General features: G+C 42.9%; 1 protein-coding gene across 3 annotated transcripts in view; it reads left to right on the top strand.

The window, feature by feature from the left end:
• dnajc10 (DnaJ (Hsp40) homolog, subfamily C, member 10) overlaps positions 1-27,771 on the top strand; it is a 95,247-nt gene that overhangs the window by 10,477 nt on the left and 56,999 nt on the right. For all 3 annotated transcript variants that reach the window (XM_056579681.1, XM_056579680.1, XM_056579682.1), the window contains exons 5-13: positions 1,509-1,591; positions 2,011-2,142; positions 3,385-3,478; positions 3,725-3,802; positions 4,376-4,419; positions 4,518-4,583; positions 9,283-9,348; positions 17,865-17,954; positions 18,072-18,182. In XM_056579681.1, the coding sequence (XP_056435656.1) occupies positions 1,509-1,591; positions 2,011-2,142; positions 3,385-3,478; positions 3,725-3,802; positions 4,376-4,419; positions 4,518-4,583; positions 9,283-9,348; positions 17,865-17,954; positions 18,072-18,182 (764 nt within the window). The remainder of the gene's footprint in view (positions 1-1,508; positions 1,592-2,010; positions 2,143-3,384; positions 3,479-3,724; positions 3,803-4,375; positions 4,420-4,517; positions 4,584-9,282; positions 9,349-17,864; positions 17,955-18,071; positions 18,183-27,771) is intronic.

Genomic DNA, 27,771 nt, shown 5'->3' with positions numbered 1-27,771 from the left:
AGAAATAGCATGTGGATTGTTGAAACATTTTATTTCCAATAGGGGCTGCATGAATGAACTGTAGTAGGCTATGCCATGCGTTAAAATAATAAAAAATAACAATAAATGTAACCGCAAGCGGTGATTAACGGGGTCCGAGCAAAATGGAAAGTCAAGAATACACTGATGGAAGATATATATGGAAGATATAGAAATATGACATAATTATGGAAGAAAGATGTTGATGAGGATGTTTCCCTAAATGAACTGGATGAAGCCAGTCACAAGGTGAAAATATCTATTGATAAACACACAACATCAAGAAAACTCAAAGCACACATTTCTAAAGATAATTAAGGGCTTTCTTAAAAGAGCACAGATCTGAAAATTGGTATCCACCTAATGATTGTCGTATGTTTGTTTTTTTACACAATAACAAAATGGTCATATAAGAGCAGGGCCATTATGATGCATCTGATTCTAGAGATTAATACGATGAAAGAATTTTGAGTCCAGGTCAATCTGGTCTGAGAAATAAGCCTAATTCATGATTTTTTACAATAGCGCCACCTTTGGGTTTATGGGTACTGGGGGTTATTGGTAACCATACCTGACAATTTCAAGACTTTTTGGTATAGGCTGCAGAATGACTTTTACAGAATTTGGGGGGAAATAATCTAGTTTTAGGGTTAATGATAACGTTGGTTATATCATTTGGGAAAGAACAGCTTTTAAATCAATGCATCTGCAAACACTGTACAGCAAACACATATTTTCTTGACACAGACATCGTGTACAAGTGAGAATGAATGAATGCGGGTGATGCTTGGCGTGCGTTTGTGCAGCCATCTGTTTAAACACACGCAAACTAAACACGTAGCGCATAATACAGTCCATGGCAATGTATATTAACGGGGGGACACATGCATATTATGAACACAAGTCGATAATGATAATGTATACAATACTGGTATGAAACAATGTTTGTTCAAGTATTGCTGCATATCATTAAATAGACCCACAGGACCGCATATCATATATGTGTTAAGTTCTCTGCCGAAATTTACATGACTCAGTGTTGTAGAATAAAACGCTATTCCATGTGTGAATTAGGCCATATTATTTGGCCATAAACTAAGCCATTTGAAGTTTGAAATTCATGTGGTCATGCATCTGTCTCAGCGGAGACTGCAAACGCGCTGTCAAAATATCAACTCGTCAGGTTCAAATGCGCTCATGGCTCAAGGGGTTGGGGGATGGCACTCATTGGTTTATTGCATGTTACTCCCAAAACACACCTACTGGTTTTCAGACCAACCAATTTTTGATTTGCGTCTGGTGCAAGAGTCATTTATCCGTCTGTATAATAGCAACAGCGCCGGAGATCCAATAGGGCCCTATGTATTGTATTTATATTCACGTACGTTACTATGTCTTATAATGTATAATAGGTTTTTCTATGTATTATATATTCATAATATATTTTTCTATGTATAACATGTATTTCAATATCTACGTGTGTGTTTCAGATGCGGCGGTGAACTCTGGGGAAATCTGGTTCATTAACTTCTACTTCCCTCGCTGCTCTCATTGTCACCAGCTGGCTCCTACGGTACAGTCATTTAGACTAGACTAGACCACACTAGACTAGACCACACTAGAACAGACTAGACCAGCTGGTTCCTACAGTACAATACACTAATCACACACTACACTAGACTAGACCATAGTACATTACACTGGACCAGACCAGACTAGATTAGACCAGACTACATAACAGTCTGACTGCTCCTCCCCACCTGTCTCTCTGAATGTATCCCCCTCTACCTGTCTCTCTGAATGTCTCCCCCTCTACCTGTCTCTCTGAATGTCTCCCCCTCTACCTGTCTCTCTGATTGTCTCCTCCTCTACCTGTCTCTCTGAATGTCTCCCCCTCTACCTGTCTCTCTGAATGTCTCCCCCTCTACCTGTCTCTCTGAATGTCTCCCCCTCTACCTGTCTTTTTGACTGCTCCCCTCTACCCGTCTCCAGTGGCGGGAGGTGGCTAAAGAGATGGACGGGGTGATCCGGATTGGAGCAGTGAACTGCGGGGACAACGGCCACCTCTGCAGGAGTAAAGGCATCAACAGCTACCCCAGTCTGTACGTCTACAGAGCAGGCCAGGTAACTCAGTGCTGCTGCTTAATTGGGGCCATATGAAGGCTGTCTTATGCCCCTTTCACACCGCCGCAAAATCGGGGCCGGTTCCGGGCCAGTTCGGAGCTAGGGCCAGGGCTTTGGTTTCACACCGCCAAAGAACCGGCTCCGGCCCCTAAAAACCGGTTCAACTCTGTCCCCACTTTAGAGCTGGGCTAGAACTAGAACCGCTTTTACGCCGGGGGCAGGGGGCGGAGTTATCCGTACCTTCATAAACAGGAAGACCAACGAAGACCGGCATTTTTTAAAACACCGAAGTAAACAATGGACGTGAATCCGTGTATGGTTCTTTTTTGTTTTTTCTGATTTTGTTTTAAATCGGAATATTCAAAGAACGAACCATACACGGATTGAATCGAAGACGAAATTGTTGTTGTTGTGTTTGAAACTGGCGCGAGGGTTCTTCTGCGCGCCTAACCTGACGCTTGATCATTGTGTGGTGGTTCAATGCGTCAACGCGCCAACGCAGCTAGATGAGTCCGTGTCCATGCAAGTGAACGGAGCGTTCCTTATTCGTCATAACTATCAAACCAAACATCCTTCACATTTACCGAGCGAACATTATGAAAGTAAAATGCACATTTCTCGCTAAAAATGTTTCCATAAACGCATTTAATGGCGTAACTGTTACTATTTCCACCCAGAATAAAGAAAGATGTCGGCCGTATGCTTCTGTCCAAGCTCACTAGCGGAGACGTTTGTAGTGACGTCATGACGTTGCTCACGCCGGCTCTATGGCTGGCTCTGGCCGGCGTGAAACCAACCGGTTCTTAACTGGGGTAAGGCTGGAACCAGTTTGGAACTGGCCCTAGCACCAGCCCGGAACTGGCTCTCGGTTCTTTTTGGTGTGAAAGCGGCATTAGTGCTGTTTTGGGGCTCTAACTATTAGTGTTGTACTGGTGCTGTATTGATGCACTATACGTGTTGTATCTGTGCTGTATTGATGCACTATAAGTATTGTAATGTTGCTGTATTTATGCACTATTACTGTATTGGTGCTGTACTGATGCACTATATTAGTTTTGGTGCTGTATTGATGCACTATTAGTTTTGTATTGGTACTGTATTGATGCACTATTGGTGCTGTATTCCTGCTTTACTGGTGCTTTACTGGTGATGGATTTGGGAAGTATTGGTGCTGTATTGGTATTGTATTGGTGAACTGGATAAAGGCGTAGTAGGCTTAATGCTGTCATTAACCCTCTGTAGAAACCTGAGAAGTTCTTTGGAGACCGCTCTAAGGACAGTCTACTTCAGTTCTCTATGCATTTCATCACAACAACAGTGACAGAACTCTGGCAAGGTAAGACTCTGGTGCTAACACAAGCCCTGTATGTTTTCAATTAAGTGAGTGACCACTATATGTCCATTGAATGTATTTATTATATTATTTAGCATGGATATATTCTTTGTAATCTTACTCTTACTGTAAATACAATTTGTGTTTAAAGTCTTGAAAGATAAAAGGAAGATGGCAGTATGTTGTTAGACAAATTCCTCATATATCAACGATTCAATATTTTGAACATTTCTTCTGAATGTTTCCCAGGAAACGTGTTTACTGAGATTGAGCAGGCGTTCTCCTCAGGGGTCGGATGGCTGATCACCTTCTGCAGTGAAACTGGAGGTAAGACAGACAGACAGACAGACAGGCCTTATTTTAGGGACCGCTTCTACCCACAAGACTCTTGAACTCTGACACCAGACACACAAACACACACACACTCTTCAATATTCAAACATATTCTGAAACCCAAAGTACTCGGCTTATCAATAGTGCCCTGTAAACTCTGACACTCTCTCCTGCACTTGCTCAAACCTGTATACATTGCCGTCAAAAATGTATTCTTATTCTTCAGGCATTTATTCATCAAAGTATTCTGTGTTGTTTAAAATGCTAAAATTATTGATTAGGTTCTGGTAAATAGCCTGCTAACATGAGCTACATATGTGTAAACAAATCCGTCGGCTAACAAGTGAGAATGAAACTACTAGAAGTAGATACGAGGGATAGATACGAGGGATAGATACGAGAGATAGATACGAGAGATAGATCCTAGCGCGGCAGCAGTGAAAACAAGATCTGGAAAGGTCCAGGCCCATAACTACTGATTCATAATAACATACTGAGACACAATGTATCATACATGGATTAAAGTGTCTGCTAACATGAGTGGAATAATCGTATCTTTTCTTTTAGATTGCCTTGAGTCGCAAACCAGGCAGAAACTGGCCGGCATGATGGTAAGACTGGTTCTGTTTGTGTTTATCATATGGATGATCACTAATGCCTTCAAAGCGTTGTTTAATTTGTGTTTGTGTGTGTGTGTGTGTGTTTGTAGGAGGGTCTGGTCAGGGTGGGCTGGATGGACTGCAGCTCCAAGGCCGCGCTGTGTGAAGGCTTCCAGGTAAACTTCAGTATCATTATTATACTGGAAGATATCCAAACCATCAAAAACCCTATGTGTGTGTGTGTGTGTGTGTGTGTGTGTGTGTGTGTGTGTGTGTGTGTGTGTGTGTGTGTGTGTGTGTGTGTGTGTGTGTGTGTGTGTGTGTGTGTGTGTGTGTGTGTGAGGGATAATGCCCGACGAGGTGTCCATTATCAGGAATTAATGGACGACGTGGAGGCGTGAACCGTCCGACGCGAAGCGGAGGACGCGAAGTCCATTAATTCCTGATAATGGACACCTCGAAGGGCATTATCCCGCTTATACCACGGTCACTTACCAACGGTGACCAAATTAAGACCATTAATTTATATTTGCATGCGTTTTACAATCTGAATATAACGTTTTCCACAAAACATACATTTGTTTCCCTGGTTACGCCTGAGGGTCCGACTAATACCCGGAACCACCATTACACGCCCGTTGGGTTCTCATGCAACGGAAACGTTGTTCACTCCTCCAGTAATTAGGACGGACCATAGCTACGACTTTAGAACGGGAGGTAGCGGGAGGTATTATAGTCCGCTGAGCTTTGTTTTGTTTCCCGTTGCTATGGTTACTACTATTTTAGAGACGATACGCCAGCTAGCGCATTAATTGAGAACGGTAAACAGACAATTTGACGGAACTACTTGTCCAGGTGTCCGTATATCAGGAGTTAATGCACACCCTGCATCCAATCAGAATCGAGTATTCCCGAAGACCGTGGTATAAATATATATATTATTTATTTTATACAACGGGGGGCCTAAATCCAGCGATCTGATTGGTTCCTAACTGTTGTATAATGAGCGTATACATAACTGCTATGACGCCCGATCATTTTGTGAAAGTATCACTCCGCGCCTTGAAGTGGAAACCGTTACAACCGTTCTCTCGGAGGGACGCTTTAGTGTGTTGCATAGCGACCGTCGTGCATTTTGAAGCAAGCCAGGAGGGACTACTTTTTGGTATTCTTTAATAAAACGGCTACTTTGACTTTCTTGGTTTCTTTTTAAATGTAGTGTGTCTATGACTTTCGTTTTGCCATAATAGTAACCGTTGTATGTGCTCATTATACCACTGTGAAGGGGGTCGCCGGCCCTCCGCTGCGCGTCGGGCCGGACAACGCCCCTTAACAGTGGTATAATGAGAACATACCTGTGTGTGTGTGTGTGTGTGTGTGTGTGTGTGTGTGTGTGTGTGTGTGTGTGTGTGTGTGTGTGTGTGTGTGTGTGTGTGTGTGTGTGTGTGTGTGTGTGTGTGTGTGTGTGTGTGTGTGTGTGTGTGTGTGTGTGTGTGTGTGTGTGTGTGTGTGTGGCACCCGTGGTCTTAGCCGGAAGGGGCAGATAGGATGCTAGCATCAGTCCAGGTCCTTAAGAAGCTAAACACTAATGACTCACGAAGGGAGTTGGTGTTGGTTGAATAGATTAGCTATTTTAATGCCTTTCATCATAAAACATTGACATTTGATGCAAAACAAGCTTTTGAAAATAACAAACAAACAAAATCAAAAGAATAAGTCCTTTGTAGCTGGATTCCCCAGCTACAGTACTCTTTGGGAAAGGAGTTGTTCGGTCAAGGAATGTCTAGTTCAGGGGGGAATATCCGGATATGTGTGTTTGAGTTTCTCTTACTACTACCCGGGTAGGTTAGTGTGTATCTATTTGTTGTCTTATCTGTTATGAATGGATCTTCACAATCGTCTATTCGTCTATGGCGGTGTTCACGGCTGGCCACGCCGTATCCAAACCATCCACAGTTCTATTGGGCAAAGCTCGCCATCGTAGATTAAATCTTCCTTGGATCAAACAAAAAAAACAACCGGAGATTCAAGTGAACAATGTAATTCACAGTAGTTTTCTTGTATTTTCAATGTTCAGGACCTGCCGTCTGTCCAGTGTTACGGTTCAAGGTGACCCCCTGGAAACGGGGTGCTCGCGTGTAATTTCCTGTTACTGGAATTATGTTGAGCGCTCATGCAATTGCATCTTTAAATAATAAAGGGTTTAGTAGCCCTATATTCCATATGGGATATATATATATTACAGTTTAAAAGTTTGGGTTCAGCCATACAATTTCATGTTTCCATGAAAACTCACACTTTTATTCAACAGTTTTCAGCTGTGCTAACATAATTGCACAAGGGTTTTCAAATGATCAATTAGCCTTTGAACACGATGAGCTCAGCAAAGTACCATTAGAACACAGGAGTGATGGTTGTTGGAATGGGCCTCTGTATACCTATGTAGATATTCCATTAAGATTGCGCCGTTTCCAGCACAAATAGTCATTTACCACATTAACAATGTCTAGACTGTATTTCCGAATAATTTAATGTAATCTTCATTGAAAAAAACAGTGCTATTCTTTAAAAATATGGACATTTCTAAGTGATCAGAATCTTTTGAACGTTAGTGTACCGTAATTTCCGGACTATAAACCACGCCTTTTTTTTCCCATTTTTCGATTCTGCGGTTTATATAACACTGCGGCTAATCTATGGATTTTTACAGCTAACGGCCACTAGGGGACCTCCTAAATCTATGGATTTTACAGGTTACAGTCCACCAACTTTAACTCTATAGCAGGGGTCTTCAATTAAAATTGAACAAGGTCCAGTTACTAAAAATTCCTTCCAAGAAAGGTCCGAACCTACCACGTCCTAATAGCCTTCTTTTGTCAAATACAATCAACACGGCATATTACCTTAGAATTTCAGATTTATTTATTTTCAATTTCCAAATAGCTTACTTTTAACCATGAAAAACTAGTAAGACATAACATATATTAACATTTCAAGTAAACAAAAGAGGTACATTAGGCCTGCAATTCAAGTAAACATAAAAAGTGCATAAGGCCTACATGTGAAGTAAGCAGAACAGGAACACTAGGCCTACACTTCAAATAAACACAAATGAATTGAATTGAATTTATTGTTGTCATTGCACATGTTACAGAGCAACAGAGCAACGAAATTCCCAGTTACATTCCGTCCAAGAAACATGAAAGACGGTGTGGGGAGACAGGACGGAGAGACTGTGAGGCGCTTGTTCAACAAGAACCATGCGGCCCGCGTTATATAAGAAATTTTAAAAAGCTAAACAAGAGGGTAACGAGGGGAAAAAAAAAATTGTCAATCCCCCAAACTATGCTCCTTTAAGGGGGGCACAGTGTAGGGATTAGCAAAAAAAAACACCAACACATAAGCATCACATCAAAAACATCACAAACGCATATGGGAGGGGGGAAGGGAGTTGGGGAGGGGAGGTGTCACAACTCAGACACCGGGATTGCATTAGGCCTACATTTCAAGTAAGCAAAACAGGCACACCCGACCTACATTTCAAATAAACACAAAAAGAGCATTAGGCCTTCATTTCAAGTAAGCAAAACAGTGTCTCAAGTGGTGTTAGACCCAACAGGTCTTCACAGATCTCTTTCTTGTCTTGATGAAACAATCGCACATAAACCAAAAGCTGGGCATTATCCGTTACATCTGAAGACTCATCAATGTCTAAGGATGGGGCACTCTGAACAGCCGCATGAAGCTGTGACAGTGCGTCATCTGATAACAATTCGGATTTCCTGGTTGTCGTTGCAGCTCACATTGGGATTTGCTTTATTTTTTCACACAATTCATCCCTTTGTTTACCTTCAAGTAACGTCTCGGCAGCGGCGTTCAAGCACTCATTCACAACAGTCGTGTCACAGATTTTTTTTTTATGTTGCCCCAAAATCCATGCAATCTTAAGTGAGCATTCATTTGCACGTTGCTGGCCTGTAAATGAGTGTGTGAAGACACGCGTAGAACTCTCATATTGAGCTCTCAGCTCGGATATTTTCCACGCTCTTACTTCTGACTTCTGGGGATACTTTTCCTCGAAGGATCTGTGTTTGGATTCGTAATGCCGCTTACTATTCCCGCTTTTTATCAGCGCCACGGTTTCAACACATAAAAGACACAACAAAGGTTTTGTACTGCCTTGCGGAAGAATGAACAATTATTGGTCAGTCCATTCATCTTTACAATGTCTGTTTTCGGGGTCAACTTTCCTTATTTTCGAGCAAGCCATTTTCTCATTCCAAATCTCTCTTCCGATAAACAAAAAAATTGAAAAAATTGAACTATTTTCTGAGTGACGCTATTACGCACATGCCGTGACAGACGGAGGGAGGGGCGGAGTTCGGTGAGTGCATGAACTTCGCTCTGTGAAGATCATTGCTTTTTGCTGTTTTTATGCTGCACTACAGACTATTCTGCCTTTCAATTTGTATTTCAGTGAGAAATGATTTCACTAACATGATCATGCTTTGTATAGTGAAATATAAAAAAATATAAAAAAACGTATATTTTCTTATTATTATTTTTAATTGGTCATGGGTCCGGATAGGACCGTCACTTGGTCCGGACCCGGACCGCGGTCCGCCGTTTGGAGATGCCTGCTCTATAGGCTCTATGACCGGTCCGCGCCCCCCCACCTTTAAGCGGCGGGCTCCAGTGCAGCTTATATATGCACACATTCAATTTAGCTGCTGCGGCTTATCCTCCAATGCGCCTTAAAAATACGGCATATATATTAATTAATTAATTAATTAATTAAATTCATATCAGCGTTAGTATTCCCAGTATTAGTGTTAGTATTCCTGTATTACAACCTCAGTGCTGTTGTATTTTCAGGTGACCAGCGGAGCCACAGCCTACTTTCCACCTGGCAGTTCTCTGCAACAACAAGGCAGTGTGCTGGTAGGTCACTAACTAACTCTGGTAGGTCACTAACTAACCCTGTAAGGTGACTTACTAACCTGTAAGGTCACACACTAACCCTAACCCTGGTAGGTCACTAACTAACCCTAACCCTGGTAGGTCACTAACTAATCCTAAAAACATATCTGTGTGCTGGTAGGTAGGGCTGTACGGTATGGACTAAAATGTATATCACGGTATGATTTGAGGAATAGACGGTAACGGTATTATATCACGGTATGTTCATTTTATCTTCTAATTTCGATATAAATGCCTCTGAAGGGGTAAAATACTGGAAAGGCAGCAAAACCGCATAAAAAAAATTAAAATCTTTTCCCAAGTTACTTCCATCTCTGAAAAACACTAATGTTTAATAGTATGGATTTGTTTCTCAACTTGCTTGCGGACCTTGCCGTATAGTTTTTGGCATCTCAATTTGGCTGAAGTGTGCATGTAACGCGTACCTGGGATCGAGTGTTTTGACCATCTCTTTAAAGCCCTTTCTATCGACATTTTGAAAGGGAACCATGTCCTTAGACAGATGTAAGAGCCAATATGCCAATAATTGATTTATAATAAATATTTAGTTTAAAATGATTAATAAATGCTAATAGTAATTTTATGTTAATTCGTAATGTGTAAAACTGTTAATAATTTAGTGAGGTATAAATGGTAAATATGTTATTCTCTATGTTTAACGGTAACGATGGTAACGTAATTCAGTTTGGAGTCTAACATTGATTGAAGCTAAACAGTTTTTTGATCGTGCGTAAGACCGTAGTTTATATAGTTGTTGAAGACGTGTATTTTGTTTGAAGACTTTTAAGTAAACATTTAAAAACGAAGGAACATTGTCTAGTCTTTTCGCCCGCGTTGCAAACGCTGTCAGCTGACTCCAACAAGTGGTACAAAGGACGAGTAGGAGTGAGACGGAGTGCCACTATAGACAAAACAGTGACAACGTTTGTCATCTCGTTCCACCACTGGCATTTTGTTGTAAGGACTGTCTTTCAAAATGCCTGCGGAAGCAATGTCTGATTGTAGAGACGGCTTCACGCTACCAGCGTCTGTCTCGTACGTTGTGGAATGAGAGCTTGTGAAGGGACTATTGCGCAAGCACGCAGGAGCGCTTGCTGCGCACCTGCGTACTTGCGTACTTGCGCAATAGCAAATGCCATACTGCCTGAGAAGGCAGTATCGCTGTCAATCTGTCCATGGGAAAAGTAACGTGGTGCCGAATTGAAAAAGGAACTATGTTTCGTTACCATATTTTCAGTAGTTGCTCGTAACTTTACTTTTTACATGAAAAAGTAGTTGGGGAACTTTATTAACTAGGGCTGTCAAGCGATTAAAATATTTAATCGTGATTAATCGCATTATTGTCATAGTTAACTCACGATTAATCGCAAATCTTTTTTTCTATGCTAAATATCCCTTGATTTCTTTGTCCCATTGATTGTTCTAATTTTAATGCTCTTATCAACATGGAGAAGTGTATCGGCTTGCCCTGTGCAATTTTTTTTTTATTGATAACAACATTGGCATATACTGATCAAAACAGGAAGATACAAAAAAAAGCCTATGGTGCAATTAAACGATGAACATACAAACATACTGCCTTGAACATAGCAGTCAGGCTTTTTTTTTTTTTATATGAATTTGCGTTAATCGCGCGATAAAAAAAATAACGCTGTTAAAATTGGATTACGTTAACGCCGCTAATAACGCGTTTAACTGACAGCCCTAGTATTAACGCATTACTTACTTTGTTACGCGTTACACACAACATTGTCTACCGGTCACACCGGTCCCGAGGTAACGTCAAAATCCCAAACTGGTCTCATAGGAATCCGTGTAATGACTACGGACGCTTAACTCGAAATCCGTGGCCACATCACGGAAACACGCCGATTTCCGTGATGTGGCCACGGAATTCGCTCCAATGCAAGTTAATGACATTGATGTTCCGTGGCTCACACACGGATCCCCGTTTCAACGAGCGAGTCGACCACGGGGATTAATTCAAAACCTGTGGTGGTCTCACTGAAACACTTAAATTGTCCTTGATGTGTCCACGGAAGTTGCTCCAATGCAAGTAAATGACACTGATATTCCGTGGCACACACACACAGATTCCCGTTTCAATCTGTGTGTGTGCCAAAGTTGACCACGGCGGGGGCTTGACTCAAAATCCGTGCTGGTCTGACGGAATCACTTAAACACATTCTCACTCCGAACGCGTCGATTTTTGACGAACGGTCAGTGACTTTGGCTTCAGTTTCTGACGCAAAAGGGTACCCTTGTGTTTATTTTTTCGACGCATGGGGTTTTCAACTCGTTACAATTTAACCCCTTCACGGGGGACCCGACGGCTGCGCATAGAGACGCTATGAGCATTCATCCCATTGGCTAACGGTGGACCTTGCGCTTCTTTTTTCGACGGAGGGGGTTTTCCACTCATTGCAATGTAATCCCTCCACGGCAATATATGAAGCTATGTGCATTCATCCCATTGGCTAACGGAAGAGCCGATGGCTGCACATAGAGACGCTATGAGCATTCATCCCATTGGCTAACGGAGGACCATGTGCTTCTTTTTTCGACGCAGGGGGTTTTCCAGTCATTGCAATGTAATTCCTCCAAGGCAATATATGAAGCTATGAGCATTCATCCCATTGGCTAACGGAAGACCCGGTGGCTGCACATTAACGGCGAAGTTACAGTGAAATATGTGACATTCCTCAACACAACTACACCAACGTGTCCTTGTTAATTACAAAACATGTATGGGTTAAGTTTATGGGCATCAGTTGTCCTGTTTTGTGTTTTGATTGAGAGAAACAATCGTTTTTTTGATCAGTGTTGGGTAGCTGAGGTCGTTGCCATAGAGGCCACGTCCGTGCGCTTTTTTTGACAACTGACAGAGCAACCCTTTCTCATCAAAATTACGTTCCCAGAGAACTATTCGGCATTCTCAATTACGTTTGTCTAAAAAACGTATTTTGTCCGTGATTACGTTTTATTGAACATATTGACCTCGCCGGTGACATAACAATGTCGAGTAATTAGTAATTGAAGGAACTTTTAATGAACCAAAACCAGTTCACTGAAACCCGTAACCAACGGCAGAAATCCCACCCAAAACAAACCCTGGTTACCCCGGCAACCCCCAACACGGTCTCACTCACGTGCAGGCCCCCACCCTCGTGTTCTTCCAAGGCCCTCCCCCAGCTGACCTAATGATTCTCCCCCACACTGATTGACAAGAAGAACATTACAATACATGCACACAGAACAACTGGCATAACGGACAACGAAATACAATGCAACACATAACACACAAACTATTTAACTGTCCCAGGGTCTCTACAATATCGTAAATACGAATTCGTTCTCCGCCTATTTTTGCCATTTATTTACCGTGTTACTATGGCAGAATAAAGAATAAATTCATGCATTATCATTCAACTTGAACATGTGTTTTTACAGTATAGAGTGGTGGAGAGGGATGACGTGTGTTGGCAAACCCGGAAGTGAGCGTCGCCCTCGGTTCCCTTGACAAAAAGCCAACGGGTTTTCCATTGGATTTTGGATTATTGCAGAAAAATCCTCAACTCCTCAAAAACTGAAAATAAATAAAAATAACCGTGCTCCAAAGAACGAAGTGTAAACCAATGCATTCTGAATGGGAGTGTTTCTCCGATTTTTCCATGCTACACAACGAAATGTAAACCCATGCAAATAAAGACTTCATGGTCATAATAATTTAAATATCATTAATCTACTACTGAGTGTGTAGGGAGGTATTCTATTTTTTTCAACGGGGCTGAATCCAGTCATTTGACCGTCATGGTTGCTATGGTGGTTGCTATCGACCGCCCCCTCTAATACTCGTGGCTCTAAAAACCACGCGGCAAAGGAGCTGCCGTCAATTGGGTTGTTTTTGTCGTAAACTAGGGTCCGATGGTTGAAAAATAGACAGATATTCCAAGGTATCCTGAAAAGGCAGCTTGGATGTGTTTATTTTCTGCAGTTTAGACTTCTATAACAAATTTTTGAAAGCAAAACACCAAGCTCATTGATTTAACGAGGGAGGGTTATTTGAAACAATTTATTGAATAAATATTTGTGAGAGGTCATTCCTTCTCCTGATTTTACTTCCTATTTATGTCTAGGGTAAACCCCTACTGTCCACAAGCATCCCCCCCTCCCCATATGGATTTGGAGAATTGTTGCCACGTCCCAGTGGTGGAGGTATAATATATATATGAAAGAGGGCATTCAATTATAGCCTACTACAATGATCAATTAGGAGGCCGAAGCCCTAAAGGAAGTGATGCAATAGGTGACTGAGTCGACAACATTTAAGTAAGCTGTATAGGGTCTCTTATATATCAAAGGGGGTCTCAAAGGACGCATACGCTTCAACCTGTGGCTCCAGCACTACAGGAAATGACTCAGCAAGTGCTCCATCTCGTTGCAACTCACCCAGCGGCTCGCTTGCAAGATTTTGGCCTGAAGTTCTTCCCAGACTTACACCCTAGCCATCCAACATGCATATCTGAGAATCAGGCCTCTCTTTAATAATGACAAAAAGTTATGAGAGAAACACGCATTAACTTTTTGTTATCTCATAAGCGGCGTGGTGCCGGCTCCTTTTGACCTTTTGATCCCCGACATCAAAAACGTGGCCACAGGCCAGCTGTGTCTACACACCTTTAGCCACAAATGTATACCTCCATCCCACAAAAAATGGGGACTAGAAACTAACCTGTCTTATGTACATTTACTGTACTGTTGGAGGTCACGCCCCTTTGCCAACCTTTTCGAGAGTTGGAGTTCTAGCCCTTAGAGAAAAAAAGTTTTCCCAAATGGAGTGTCATTTGGACAAAGCCCCTCAGAAGTGTAGCCTGCAAGACCTAATGGTTCAGAATGTGGTGGAAAAACAGTTTTTGAGATAGGAAGGTCCTACCGCCCTGAAATTTTAATACCTTATTCTAGGGCCTAACTGGGACCTCCGCACCGAAACTTGGCCCGGTCGGACCCCGAGGGCAGGAAGGGGGGGCCTGCCCTCGGGGTCTGACCGGGCCAAGTTTTGGGCAGGAAGGGCCCCCCTTCCTGCCCTCGGGGTCCGACCGGGCCAAGTTTTTCCACCACATTTTTTCCACCACATTCTGAACCATTAGGTCTTGCAGGCTACACTTCTGAGGGGCTTTGTCCAAATGACACTCCATTTGGGAAAACTTTTTTTCTCTAAGGGCTAGAACTCCAAATCTCGGATATGTCGTTCACGGGGCCCCGGGAAATGTGTGTAAACATTTTAGCATCCCTAGCTATCTCGAAAAGGTCGGCAAAGGGGCGTGACCTCCAACAGTACAGTAAATGTACATAAGACAGAGGTTAGTTTCTAGTCCCCATTTTTTGTGGGATGGAGGTGTACATTTGTGGCTAAAGGTGTGTAGACACAGCTGGCCTGTGGCCACGTTTTTGAAGTCGGGGGTCAAAAGGTCAAAAGGAGCCGGCACCAAGCCGCTTATGAGATAACAAAAAGTGAATGTGTGTTTCTCTCATAACTTTTTTTCATTATTAAAGAGAGGCCTGATTCTCAGATATGCATGTTGGATGGCTAGGGTGTAGGTCTGGGAAAAACTTCAGGCCAAAATCTTGCAAGCGAGCTGCTGGGTGAGTTGCAACGAGATGGAGCACTTGCTGAGTCATTTCCTGTAGTGCTGGAGCCACAGGTTGAAGCGTATGCGTCCTTTGAGACCCCCTTTGATATATAAGAGACCCTATACAGCTTACTTAAATGTTGTCGACTCAGTCACCTATTGCATCACTTCCTTTAGGGCTTCGGCCTCCTAATTGATCATTGTAGTAGGCTATAATTGAATGCCCTCTTTCATATATATATGATACCTCCACCACTGGGACGTGGCAACAATTCTCCAAATCCATATGGGGAGGGGGGGATGCTTGTGGACAGTAGGGGTTTACCCTAGACATAAATAGGAAGTAAAATCAGGAAAAGGAATGACCTCTCACAAATATTTATTTAATAAATTGTTTCAAATAACCCTCCCTCGTTAAATCAATGAGCTTGGTGTTTTGCTTTCAAAAATTTGTTAAAGAAGAAGTCTAAACTGCAGAAAATAAACACATCCAAGCTGCCTTTTAAGGATGCCTTGGAATATCCGTCTATTTTTCAACCATCGGACCCTAGTTTACGACAAAAACAACCCAATTGACGGCAGCTCCTTTGCCGCGTGGTTTTTAGAGCCACGAGTATTAGAGGGGGCGGTCGATAGCAACCACCATAGCAACCATGACGGTCAAGTGACTGGATTCAGCCCCGTTGAAAAAAATAGAATAACTCCCTACACACTCAGTAGTAGATTAATGATATTTAAATTATTATGACCATGAAGTCTTTATTTGCATGGGTTTACATTTCGTTGTGTAGCATGGAAAAATCGGAGAAACACTCCCATTCAGAATGCATTGGTTTACACTTCGTTCTTTGGAGCACGTTTATTTTTATTTATTTATTTATTTTCCGTTTTTGAGGAGTTGAGGATTTTTCTGCAATAATCCAAAATCCAATGGAAAACCCGCTGGCTTTTTGTCAAGGGAACCGAGGGCGACGCTCACTTCCGGGTTTGCCAACACACGTCATCCCTCTCCACCACTCTATACTGTAAAAACACATGTTCAAGTTGAATGATAATGCATGAATTTATTCTTTATTCTGCCATAGTAACACGGTAAATAAATGGCAAAAATAGGCTGAGAACGAATTCGTATTTACGATATTGTAGCGACCCTGGGACAGTTAAATAGTTTGTGTGTTATGTGTTGCATTGTATTTCGTTGTCCGTTATGCCAGTTGTTCTGTGTGCATGTATTGTAATGTTCTTCTTGTCAATCAGTGTGGGGGTGAATCATTAGGTCAGCTGGGGGAGGGCCTTGGAAGAACACGAGGGTGGGGGCCTGCACGTGAGTGAGACCGTGTTGGGGGTTGCCGGGGTAACCAGGGTTTGTTTTGGGTGGGATTTCTGCCGTTAGTTACGGGTGTCAGTGACCTGGTTTTGGTCCATTAAAAGTTCCTTCAATTACTAATGACTCGACATCGTTATGTCACCGGCGAGGTCATTACAATATGTTCAATAAAACGTAATCACGGACAAAATACGTTTTTTAGACAAACGTAATTGAGAATGCCGAATAGTTCTCTGGGAACGTAATTTTGATGAGAAAGGGTTGCTCTGTCAGTTGTCCAAAAAAAGCGCACGGACGTGGCCTCTATAGCAATGACCTCAGCTACCCAACACTGATCAAAAAAACGATTGTTTCTCTCAATCAAAACACAAAACAGGACAACTGATGTCCATAAACTTAACCCATACATGTTTTGTAATTAACAAGGACACGTTGGTGTAGTTGTGTTGAGGAATGTCACATATTTCACTGTAACTTCGCCGTTAATGTGCAGCCACCGGGTCTTCCGTTAGCCAATGGGATGAATGCTCATAGCTTCATATATTGCCGTGGAGGGATTACATTGCAATGAGTGGAAAACCCCCTGCGTCGAAAAAAGAAGCGCAAGGTCCACCGTTAGCCAATGGGATGAATGCTCATAGCGTCTCTATGCGCAGCCGTCGGGTCCCCCGTGAAGGGGTTAGATTGTAACGATTTGAAAACCCCATGCGTCGAAAAAAGAAACACAAGGGTACCCTTTTGCGTCAGAAACTGAAGCCAAAGTCACTGACCGTTCGTCAAAAATCGACGCGTTCGGAGTGAGAATGTGTTTAAGTGATTCCGTCAGACCAGCACGGTTTTTGAGTCAAGCCCCCGCCGTGGTCAACTTTGGCACACACACAGATTGAAACGGGAATCTGTGTGTGTGTGCCACGGAATATCAGTGTCATTTACTTGCATTGGAGCAACTTCCGTGGACACATCAAGGACAATTTAAGTGTTTCAGTGAGACCACCACGGGTTTTGAATTAATCCCCGTGGTCGACTCGCTCGTTGAAACGGGGATCCGTGTGTGAGCCACGGAACATCAGTGTCATTAACTTGCATTGGAGCAAATTCCGTGGCCACATCACGGAAATCGGCGTGTTTCCGTGATGTGGCCACGGATTTCGAGTTAAGCGTCCGTAGTCATTACACGGATTCCTGTGAGACCAGGTTGCAACTTCCATACCGTAGCGCAAATTCACACCGGTATACCTTCAGCATCGTTTATACCGTACACCCCTACTGGTAGGTCAGTAACCAACCCTGGTAGGTAACTTACTAACTTTGGTAGGTCACTACCTAACCCTAACCCTGGTAGGTCACTACCTAACCCTAATCCTGTTAGGTCACTGACTAACCCTAACCCTGGTAGGTCACTAACCCTGGTAGGTCACTAAATAACCTTAACCCTGGTAGGTCACTTACTAGCCTTAAAAACAAGGCGTGTGCTGGTAGGTGGAAAAGTCATTTAATGATGAATATTTGTTTTTCTCTAGTGGCTGCAAACTCTGGACAGTAGAGAGATCTACAATCAGATCATCAATCACCTCCCTGACCTCCCCCTCCTCACCAAGGACACCTTCCAGGTACCTCATCCTCCTGACCCTCACCCTAACCCTGACCCTGGTCTAAACATGAGGAACATTCTGGTCAGAGGCTTCCAGGTAAAAATAAAGGTAAAATGCTGTGCATTTTTTTTCCAGAGCCAACTGGCACATCACCGCTGGCTGGTTAGTTTCACGTTTGGAGAGAAGAACACGGCCTCCAACGAACACAAGAAACTGAAAGCCATGTTGAGGAACGATCACATACAGGTACACAGCGCTTCTGTGTTGGTCTCTCTCTTGCTGCCTTCACACCAAAAGCGGCCAGAATATCTCACACGAGTACACCAACTTTACTTGCGCAAACTTTAAAATGAGATGGGAGGAGTAGGGGCTTCTAAACTTTTGCTACCAAAAGCCAAAGTTTCATTCCGCCAAATCCTTCTCAACCATGGCCGAGATAACCACCACTACGATATTTTACTTGTTGTGGAAGTACCAGAGACGTCAGAGAACCCAATGCAGTCGTTTAGGATTCATAATATCATCCGGAAGCGCACACTGCTTTTGTCCGTGATATTCTATATTATACTAGAGTTTTCCCGCGCGTATCGCGCGCGCTCAACCTCTAGTTGTAATTAAACCCATAGCAATAATGTGGAAACCCCAGTCGATAATATAAGACATTTCTGAGCCCATAATATAATAACATTTTGCCTATCATTTTACAACATATAACATTCGTTCAGCACAAATGACTCTTAAAAGCAGTGCCAACATTTGAATATTTTTTAACCATTCAGCGATCAAAAGGCGAAAGGCGACATTTAGGGGGCCACTCAATGACATGTAGAACCGTCATCAACACGCCCACTGAAGTGGTCTGAGAAATGCCTACTTTCTACTCCTCATTCACATATAAGGTCATTTACATTTCCTACAGAGAAAATACTACCTCAGGGGTAGTATTATTCAGGAGATTTTCAGGGTAAAAATGTCAGGATATGTTGTTCACACATACGGCCCATCAGGAAAATATCAGGACTTAGTCTTAGTCTTGTCTGAAAGCAGCTAGTGGGTGAGCATTTGATTACATTATCAAATTTGTCAATTATGGTAACAATGGTAATTGTTCAATGGAAAGTGTAGTATACTATGCATGCAAATCAATTGTTAAATAGCTTTTACTGTTATTCAGGGCTGAAAAGTGCATTGATATTTTAAAATGCAAGGCAACTACTATTGGATAGTTGAAAAATAATATTCATCATTGTGATTAAACAACAATTCCAGTGTCCTGGCTAAGACAGGCAGCAGTAGCCTAAAGTCACACATAGCATACACACAAAACATAAGAAAAATAAAACAACTAAAACAGTCCACAGGGGGGGGGGGATATCAATATCGCAAGACATATGGGGAGGCTCAAGGAGAAAAGTAATATTAAGTTTGAGCAACAAAGTGTAAAGACATTTTGGGAGGCACAAGGAGGAGAAGTAATATTACATTTGAGCAACAAAGTGTAGTCTTGTGGTGGACTCTATAGACATAATTCACCATACTTTGTTATTGACATTGTTAAGCTGAGATGGAGCGGTGACTCCTCGTCTCTGGCGTGGTGAAAGAATAAGCAAAGCGATAGATTCTCTTTAGCCTTTATGGCGTATTTCTTCTCTAGAATACATGACTGACTACCGTCCAGTCGGTTCAACGACACTGTACAACGGGCCAGTTTGACCTGCGCTTTACTTCACTAGAACGTAGTGACATCATCACGTTGTCCCTTCAGAGTAAGGGCGCAATCATATATTGACACTTAACACCCCACCTCGCACTTGGCGCACTGGGTTACCTGAAATACAGAACAATAACACGGTTTCCCTCTTTGGCTTAACACAGATATACTCTGCATTTTTAAGTGCCAAACATATCCTGAGCAAACTTCTTTAGCTTTAGTGTATTGGCTCGCTTTGTCAACACATTTGTAAACCAAACCCCTGTAGGGGGGTCTGGGGCCCTCCTCCCCCTGAAGATTTTTTTGTGTTTTTCATATAAAAACGAAGCATTCTGGTGCATTCTGACAAAACAATAAAGACAAAATTGAACATTTCCTTACAAAGACGAATGGAGCCAGGGAACTACGTTTTTAGTTAATTTATTTGCCTTGTAGAATTCAGCAAGATTAAAAGTGCAAATACATCAATAATAATTGGGAATTACTGGTATACACAAGTTAACATTCTCTCTCTGTCTCTATCTGTATGTGTGTTTGTGAGAGAGTGAGAGTGAGAGAATGAGATTCTAAAAGGGGTGAGTGTGTTACGGACAGTGTTGCCACAGTTACCTTGAAAAAGTAATCAGATTACTGATTACTAGTTACTCCTTAAAATAGTAACTTAGTTACTTTACTGATAACTTGATTTTAAAAGTAACTAAGTTAGATTACAAGTTACTTTATTAGTTACATTTAGCTGCGAAAACATCCCCTGCCGCCTCAAAATAAAAAATTACAACCGGTTTTGCCAAAACTAACTTTTTGCCCCCCCCCCCCCCCCCTCAACAATTCTGCGCAGGGGGCGGGTAGGGGGAATTCGGGGGGGGGCATCAGTACCTCTTGTATACAGGGCCCAGAATTTGGTGCTACGGCCCTGTTGTGCACACACTGACACACGGCTTTCAACCGCTAGACAAAATATCACCGTGCGCTTTACGGGGTGATCACCGCACGCATCTCCATGTGCGTGACGTAAACACCGCGTTCTAGCGCTCGAGCTGATCGGACATCCCTGTGGGTTTGGTTCTCTGGCAATAACGTAGAGGCTCCCACGCGCTCTCTCTGCTGCCGTTGCTCCAGCGCAACACACACACACACACACACACGCAGCACCGCGCAACTAATACCGCCGCTAATAACAACTGGTGGCGCGGACTCTGGGGAGTCAAGGTCGACACTCGCCACTGATAGATTGAAGTATTTGGAGACTGTTACGTCCCCCGTCCCCAAGGGGTGGCAACATAAAACCGGGGGGGTATACCACGAACCTCGCTGAACATACCCAGGCTTTCTTGGGAAAACCTGGCTCGACAGAGCCGCAACTCGCAATCAGAGTTAAATGGTTCCACGAAGCTCACTTTAGATTCAATTAGTTGAACCAGGTTTTCCGCTTTAGGTTCAGTGCGCGTTCACTTGAAAGGGGCGTTTTTTGCGTCATTTTTCTCACCTTTACGATAGATCAAGCAGTCTATATTAGGGCTGGGCGATATATCGATATTTAAAATATATAGATATTTTTTCAAAAGCGATATGAAACGAGAACATATCGTCTATATCGATATAATTTAATTTGCGTTGAAATTACAGCACATTTGTTCCAAATAACACCAGTTTCGAACCGCGCCTGCCGCCTGCTATTTCGTAACTCTGCTTACGTCTCTCCCGCTCTGCCTCCGGCTCACACACACAGTCTCTGCCTGCCCCCCCCCCCTCCACTGACTCACGTCACTTTTTGAAACATGAGCCGTGTTCGAAATCGTTCACTATTCATTGGGTATTTTAAGTGCACTATATTGTGCATGAAATTAACCACTGAGGATTCGAACACCACTACAAAATGGCGAGCACCCTATATAGTGCACTATATCCATGATAGGGAACGATTTCGAACACAGCTATGGAGTCCGCCTGCGCATGCAGCTCCGAGGAGCTTGTTTGCAAGCGAAAGACCAACGGCTCCATAGTATGGAAATGGTTTGGATATAAATTGTCTGACGAATTACAAAATCACATAATTTGTGGAGAGTGCTTAAAAACTGTCGCAACCAAAGGGTTGCAATTCTGTCCATAATATTCCGGAGGTGCACACAGCTTTTGGCCGTGATATTATATATTATAATGTTCTCAAATACGAGGCGGAGGCAGTGTCTAGTCCACGGTTTATTCAACCATCAAACTGTATTAAATTCTGAACGGTAGGAATAGTAATTGTAAATCGAAACGGTAGGTAGGTATAGTAATAACGGTTACTCCACAGTAACTTCAAGGTTTCTCACTCCGCGAGACCCAAACATAAAACATTAAAGGTCCCATGACATGAAAATCTCACTTTATGAGGTTTTCTAACATAAATATGAGTTCCCCTAGCCTGCCTATGGTCCCCCCAGTGGCTAAAACTTGCGTTTGGTGTAAAACGAGCACTAGCTATTCTGCTCGCCTTTGAAAAAACTGAGGCTCAAGCGAGCTGATTTGGAATGTCTTGGTCTGTCACAAAGCATCTAAGCTCCTCCCCTTACTCTGCGAGACTGTATTGGGGGTTATCTGAGCCATGGTTGAGAAGGAATTGGGGGAAAGGAACTTTGGCTTTGACTCGCTGAAGTACATGAACTGCGACATGCCTCCCGTGTGTTCTAGAATATTAACAGAACACGGCTAAAGGCTATGTGCGCCTCGCCATTGCGATACATCCACTGTAAACAGTGCGCATGGTACCGTGGCTGCACGGCAGAATTTCGGGAATGTCTTTGAATACTGTGTTAGTTGCCCACTAATACCTATATTAAAGAATACATAAAATAGCATGTCATGTCCGCCCCCCCCACGCAGTCGTTACGGTTCATAATATTTCGGAGGCGCAAAAAGCTTTTGGCCGTGATGTTATATATTATAATGTTCTCAAACACGAGGCGGAGGCAGTGTCTAGTCCCCCCCCCCCGGAGGCAGTGTCTAGTCCAACCCCCCCCCCCCCTTCGACAAATATCGATATTTATCTTATATCGATATTCTGCTTGAAGATATCGAGATATGACTTTTGGTCCATATCGCCCAGCCCTAGTCTATATGCGTATAAGTGAAAAGATTCTGCATATTGTCTATAAAATAACTATGCCAAATGCAGAATTGTTCGCCATTAATCCAAATAGAATGATGATGATTTCGTTGTTTGCACAATGACAATAAAGTCTGAAATCGGAATATCGTCAGACAATGCCAAGGGATCGGTTCTGTCCCGTAAAACCCTCTGTCTCCGTAGAGACGCCTGTACGAGAAGTGCGCCAAGGTCCACGGGAACACCCACAAATGGTGACGCCATTGTCAGAGGAGGGGCTAGGATGCTGCGCACGCCGATTTAAGTAGCCGATCTCCGGCTAGACTAAGCCGAAAAACTGCTCCCGACCAGGTTTGGTTGCGAGCATAAGTCACCATGGTGATACAGCGACGCTAAAAGAGATCGACTTTCGTGGTACAACTAACCCAGGCTTTGAGCTCAACATACCTCGCTAACCCTCTAAGCGAGCTTCGTGGTACAGGCCCCCGATGTCGTTGGTTAACTTAAAGTTGTTTATTTAACCCGGAGCTTGGGGTAATCAATTAAACACTAACAGAGGAGGCAAAACTACAAAAGGAAAAGGACCATTGGGTGCTGTCCAAATCAAAGAAATGAATATAACCAAAGAGAAGCTACCAAAATACAAGTGCGCCTAGTGTTTCTTAACAAAGGTGTAACTGCGTGTCGGTTTTCGATAACCTCTAACAACCTTACCCTGGCCCAGTTCCCTGGTAACTAACAAGAGCCTCAATCAAGTAACAAGCTAAGCATTTGAAGACCTAAATGGCAAGCTGCAAATCCGAGAAAAGCTGCCGCGAATGTTGAGCCCGCCCGTATTTTGTCTTCCTGGATCCTCGGCTTTCCGATGCAGCAACCAATCACGTCCGGGGAAAGGCACATCAAAACTAACATAAATGTAAACAAATCACATGCATGGAAAAACACATGGTAATTTGCACGGCCATTGACAAACGGAGGGTTTTACCCATGAGGGCGGGGCGTCGGTCCGCAACCGTAACAGACATAGGCTTCACACGCACACGCACACGCACTGACTGACTGACTGACTGACTGACTGACTGACTGACTGACTGACTGACTGACTGACTCCCAATCCAAGATCCGGTAAAAAAATTGTAACGCAGTGTCTTTGATGAGTAATTTTAATCTGATTACTGGTTTGGAAATAGTAACGCGTTAGATTACTCGTTACTGAAATAAGTGGTCTGAGGCCAGTAACGCGTTACTAATTAACGCGTTACTGGCATCACTGGTTACGGACAATCTATTGTGTTGGTAACTTCACTCATAAATCTATCTACAGTTAAGTATGCATTTAGACAAATACGATAAAATATCAATATAATATGTGAAACCTTTTATGTGTTGTTGTTCAAGACACACTAAAGGCATGATGCCACCATAGGTTTGCAGAGAACTATATACAATATGCACACTGAAGGCATGATGCCACCATAGGTTTGCAGAGAACTATATACAATATACACACTGAAGACATGATGCCACCATAGGTTTGCAGAGAACTATATACAATACACACACTGAAGGCATGATGCCACCATAGGTTCGCAGAGAACTATATACAATATGCACACTGAAGGCATGATGCCACCATAGGTTCGCAGAGAACTATATACAATATACACACTGAAGGCATGATGCCACCATAGGTTCGCAGAGAACTATATACAATATACACACTGAAGGCATGATGCCACCATAGGTTTGCAGAGAACTATATACAATATACACACTGAAGGCATGATGCCACCATAGGTTTGCAGAGAACTATATACAATATATTTAATTTCCAATTTTTCTGAATTGGATCGTCGACTAAAAGGAACTTCTTTGAGAGACGAAACGGAATTGCGCACATTTGCAGCCATGTTGAAATCAGCAAGTGACTTGATCGAAGATATCCCTTCGCGCTCTTTGCTCAGTTACGTATGACGCAAGCACGTTAGGGCGAGTCCCAAATCCCCATTGAAAATGCATTGAAGGCTCAATTTCCGAAAAAAAAATGTTTTAACATTAGAGTCAACGGAGAAGGCTTGGGCAATTTCCACGTAGATGAATTCGCCCATAGAGGCGGGACCATTTGAAACGCGACTTGAATCTGACGATTCTGATTGGACAATGACAGATAATAGGTCTAGAACACTGAAAACTACTTTTGCCGTGATAGAATAAAAAAAAAAAAAATCCTCTTTCTCCCAGTTGGTAGTGCGTCGCCCAAATCGCCCCTATACACCATCCGACCCTCCCTGGTTGTCTTCGTACACCTTTGTTTGTGTATATTTGTATTTGTCCATCCCTTCTAGTAGCTGTTCAAAGTAGATACATTCCTGTAAGGCTGATGCTAAAGACTTGTACTAGATAACGCTGCTGTTGGTTGTTTTCTGCTTTTCCATGAGATGAGCATCCCTCACTTAAACTGGCACAATATCCTGTCATACGCCTATATGTTACGTCTGATGCCCAGTCAGCATCACAGTACATTCTGAGTCCTAGTCTCTTTGTGTCGCTTCCTTTGACGCATAACTCTTGTTCCTTTGTACCTTTTGAGGTATCTGAAAACTTGTTTTACTGTGTTCCAATGTTCTTCAGTTGGTTCAGCAAAATGCTGGGATAATTTACTGACCACAAAGCTTAGATCTGGTCGAGTGCATGTGGAAAAGTATATTAAACTTGGCTCTCACTTAAACATGGAGGGCCCTATTTTAACGGTCTGAAACGCAAGTGGGAAGCGCAAAGCGCAAGTAGCTTTGTGGGCGGTTCTACGGGCTATCGCTATTTTACAGGCGGATAAATGACACTTGCGTCGCGGCGCAAGTGTCAAAAGGGTTGGTCTGAAGCAGCCTAGTTACCCATAGGTGTGGTTTGGGCGTAACGTCCAACAAACCAATGAGAGTGCCAGCTCCCATCCCCTTTAAGAGCCATGAGCGCATTTGAATCGGACGAGTTGATTTTGACAGCGCGTCTGCAGTCTCCGATGACACAGATGCACATGAATTTCAAACTGCAAACGGCTCAGTTTATTGCCAAATAATATGGCCTAATTCACACATGGAATAAGGGGTCTCTTCCACAACTTCAGAAATACTGAGTCCTCAAATAAATTTCGGCAAAGAAAACGTATATGATATAACCTATGATATGCGGTAACTGTGGTTCTATTTAATGATATACGCAATACATTATAAACATTGTTTCTTATCAGTATTGTATGCTATCCTAATATGCATGTTTCCCCGCGGTAATAGACATTGCCATTGATTGTATTATGCATTACGTGTTTAGTTTGCGTGTGTTTAAACAGAGCACACACGCGCGCCCGCATTCATTCATTCTTTTTAACACTCACTCGCGGTAATACAATGTTTTTCACGATCAAATACTCATCAATCCTAAAAGTTATGGGCATGTAGGCCTACACGATGTCTGTGTCAAGAAAATATGTGTTTGCTGTACGGTGTTTGTAGATGCATTGATTTAAAAGTACAACTTATTACCGCTGCATCAGCTGTTCTTTCCCAAATAATTTACCAAGAATGTGCGGCTAGGTAGATGGGAGAGGCAAAGTGTATGCGCGAGGTGCACAAGCAATCCGTATGCATCGCATGCGCATGTTTGCATGCGCCCTTAAAATAGCATCTGAACAACGCGCCACTGACTTTAAACCAGGTATTTCCTGGTCAGTAGCGCAATGGTATTCAGAAACGGCAAAATACCGTTTGCGCCAGAACACGCCTCCTCCTTCCGCCGAACCGCCCCTTGGGGCGCATGATCAATCCCTAATTTACCGGCGAGTGGCGGTGGTGGGAAAAGAACGCTCTGCGCCAGTTGTAAACTAGCAACGACACATGCGCCAGTGACTAAGTCACTTGCGCCGGATGCAAGATAGGGCCCGGAGTCTCTCTTGGCCTGCAATCCTGCCTTTCAAACCTCTCTAGTATCTTGGTTGCATATCTCTGCTGTGACATTGTAACCTGACCCTCTGTTTGGTTAAAGTCTATCCCCAGAAAATGGTTCAACCTCCCTAGATCCTTCATCCTGAACCTCTCTGCAAGCATTCTCTTCACACTGTTCAGTAGATCCTCATCGCTAGTGGCTACAATTAGATCATCAACCCACATGATCAAAATAACCTTTTTGTCCTGTTTTTCTCTTGTGTACACACAGTTGTTAGCAGGATTCTGTTCAAAACCATTCTCAGTTAGATATGTATTAGAGCTGTCAAGCGATTAAAATATTTAATCGTGATTAATCGCATTAATGTCATAGTTAACTCACGATTAATCGCAAATTCTTTTTCTATGCTAAATATCCCTTGATTTTTTTGTCCCATAATTCTTCTCATTTTAATTCTCTTATCAACATGGTGAAGTGCATCGGCTTGCCTTGTGCAAAAGATTTTTTATTGATAACAACATTGGCATATACTGATCAAATCAGGACGATACAAAAAAAGAGCCTATAGTGCAATTAAACGACTGCTTTGAACAAATGTCATTTGAACATAGCAGTCAGGCTACTGCTTCTTTGTTTTTTTTTTAATAAAATAATTGAGTTAATCGCGCGATGAATGTTTTAACGCCGTTAAAATTGGTTTGCGTTAACGCCGTTAATAACGCGTTTAACTGACAGCTCTAATATGTATATAACATAACATTCCAATTTCTTTGGTGTGTAATTTACACACCATTTTCCCACCTGTTTCAGACTCATTCTCAAAACCTTGTGGTTGCTACATATATATTGCTACATATATATTTCACAGTTAATCGGTGCATGCAAATAGGCCGTCTTAACATCCATCTGGTGGGGCCCTGGGCCAGTGGGCCCTGGGCGTGACGACGGGTGTTGTTACTACCACGGCAGGTTTGGGGCCAAGGCCAAGCAGTGTCGCCAGCCTTGCAGTTTTGGGGCCCCGGGAAAAGCCCGGGCCAGCGCTCATTAACAGCTGTGAGCGCTGGTCGGGACTGCAGGCTGTTGTTCGTCACTGACACCTT

This window comes from Gadus chalcogrammus, chromosome 20, assembly GCF_026213295.1.
Source record: "Gadus chalcogrammus isolate NIFS_2021 chromosome 20, NIFS_Gcha_1.0, whole genome shotgun sequence".
NCBI lineage: Eukaryota > Metazoa > Chordata > Actinopteri > Gadiformes > Gadidae > Gadus > Gadus chalcogrammus.
The sequence above is the reverse complement of the archived record's forward strand: the minus strand, read 5'-3'. Positions and strand labels throughout refer to the sequence as shown.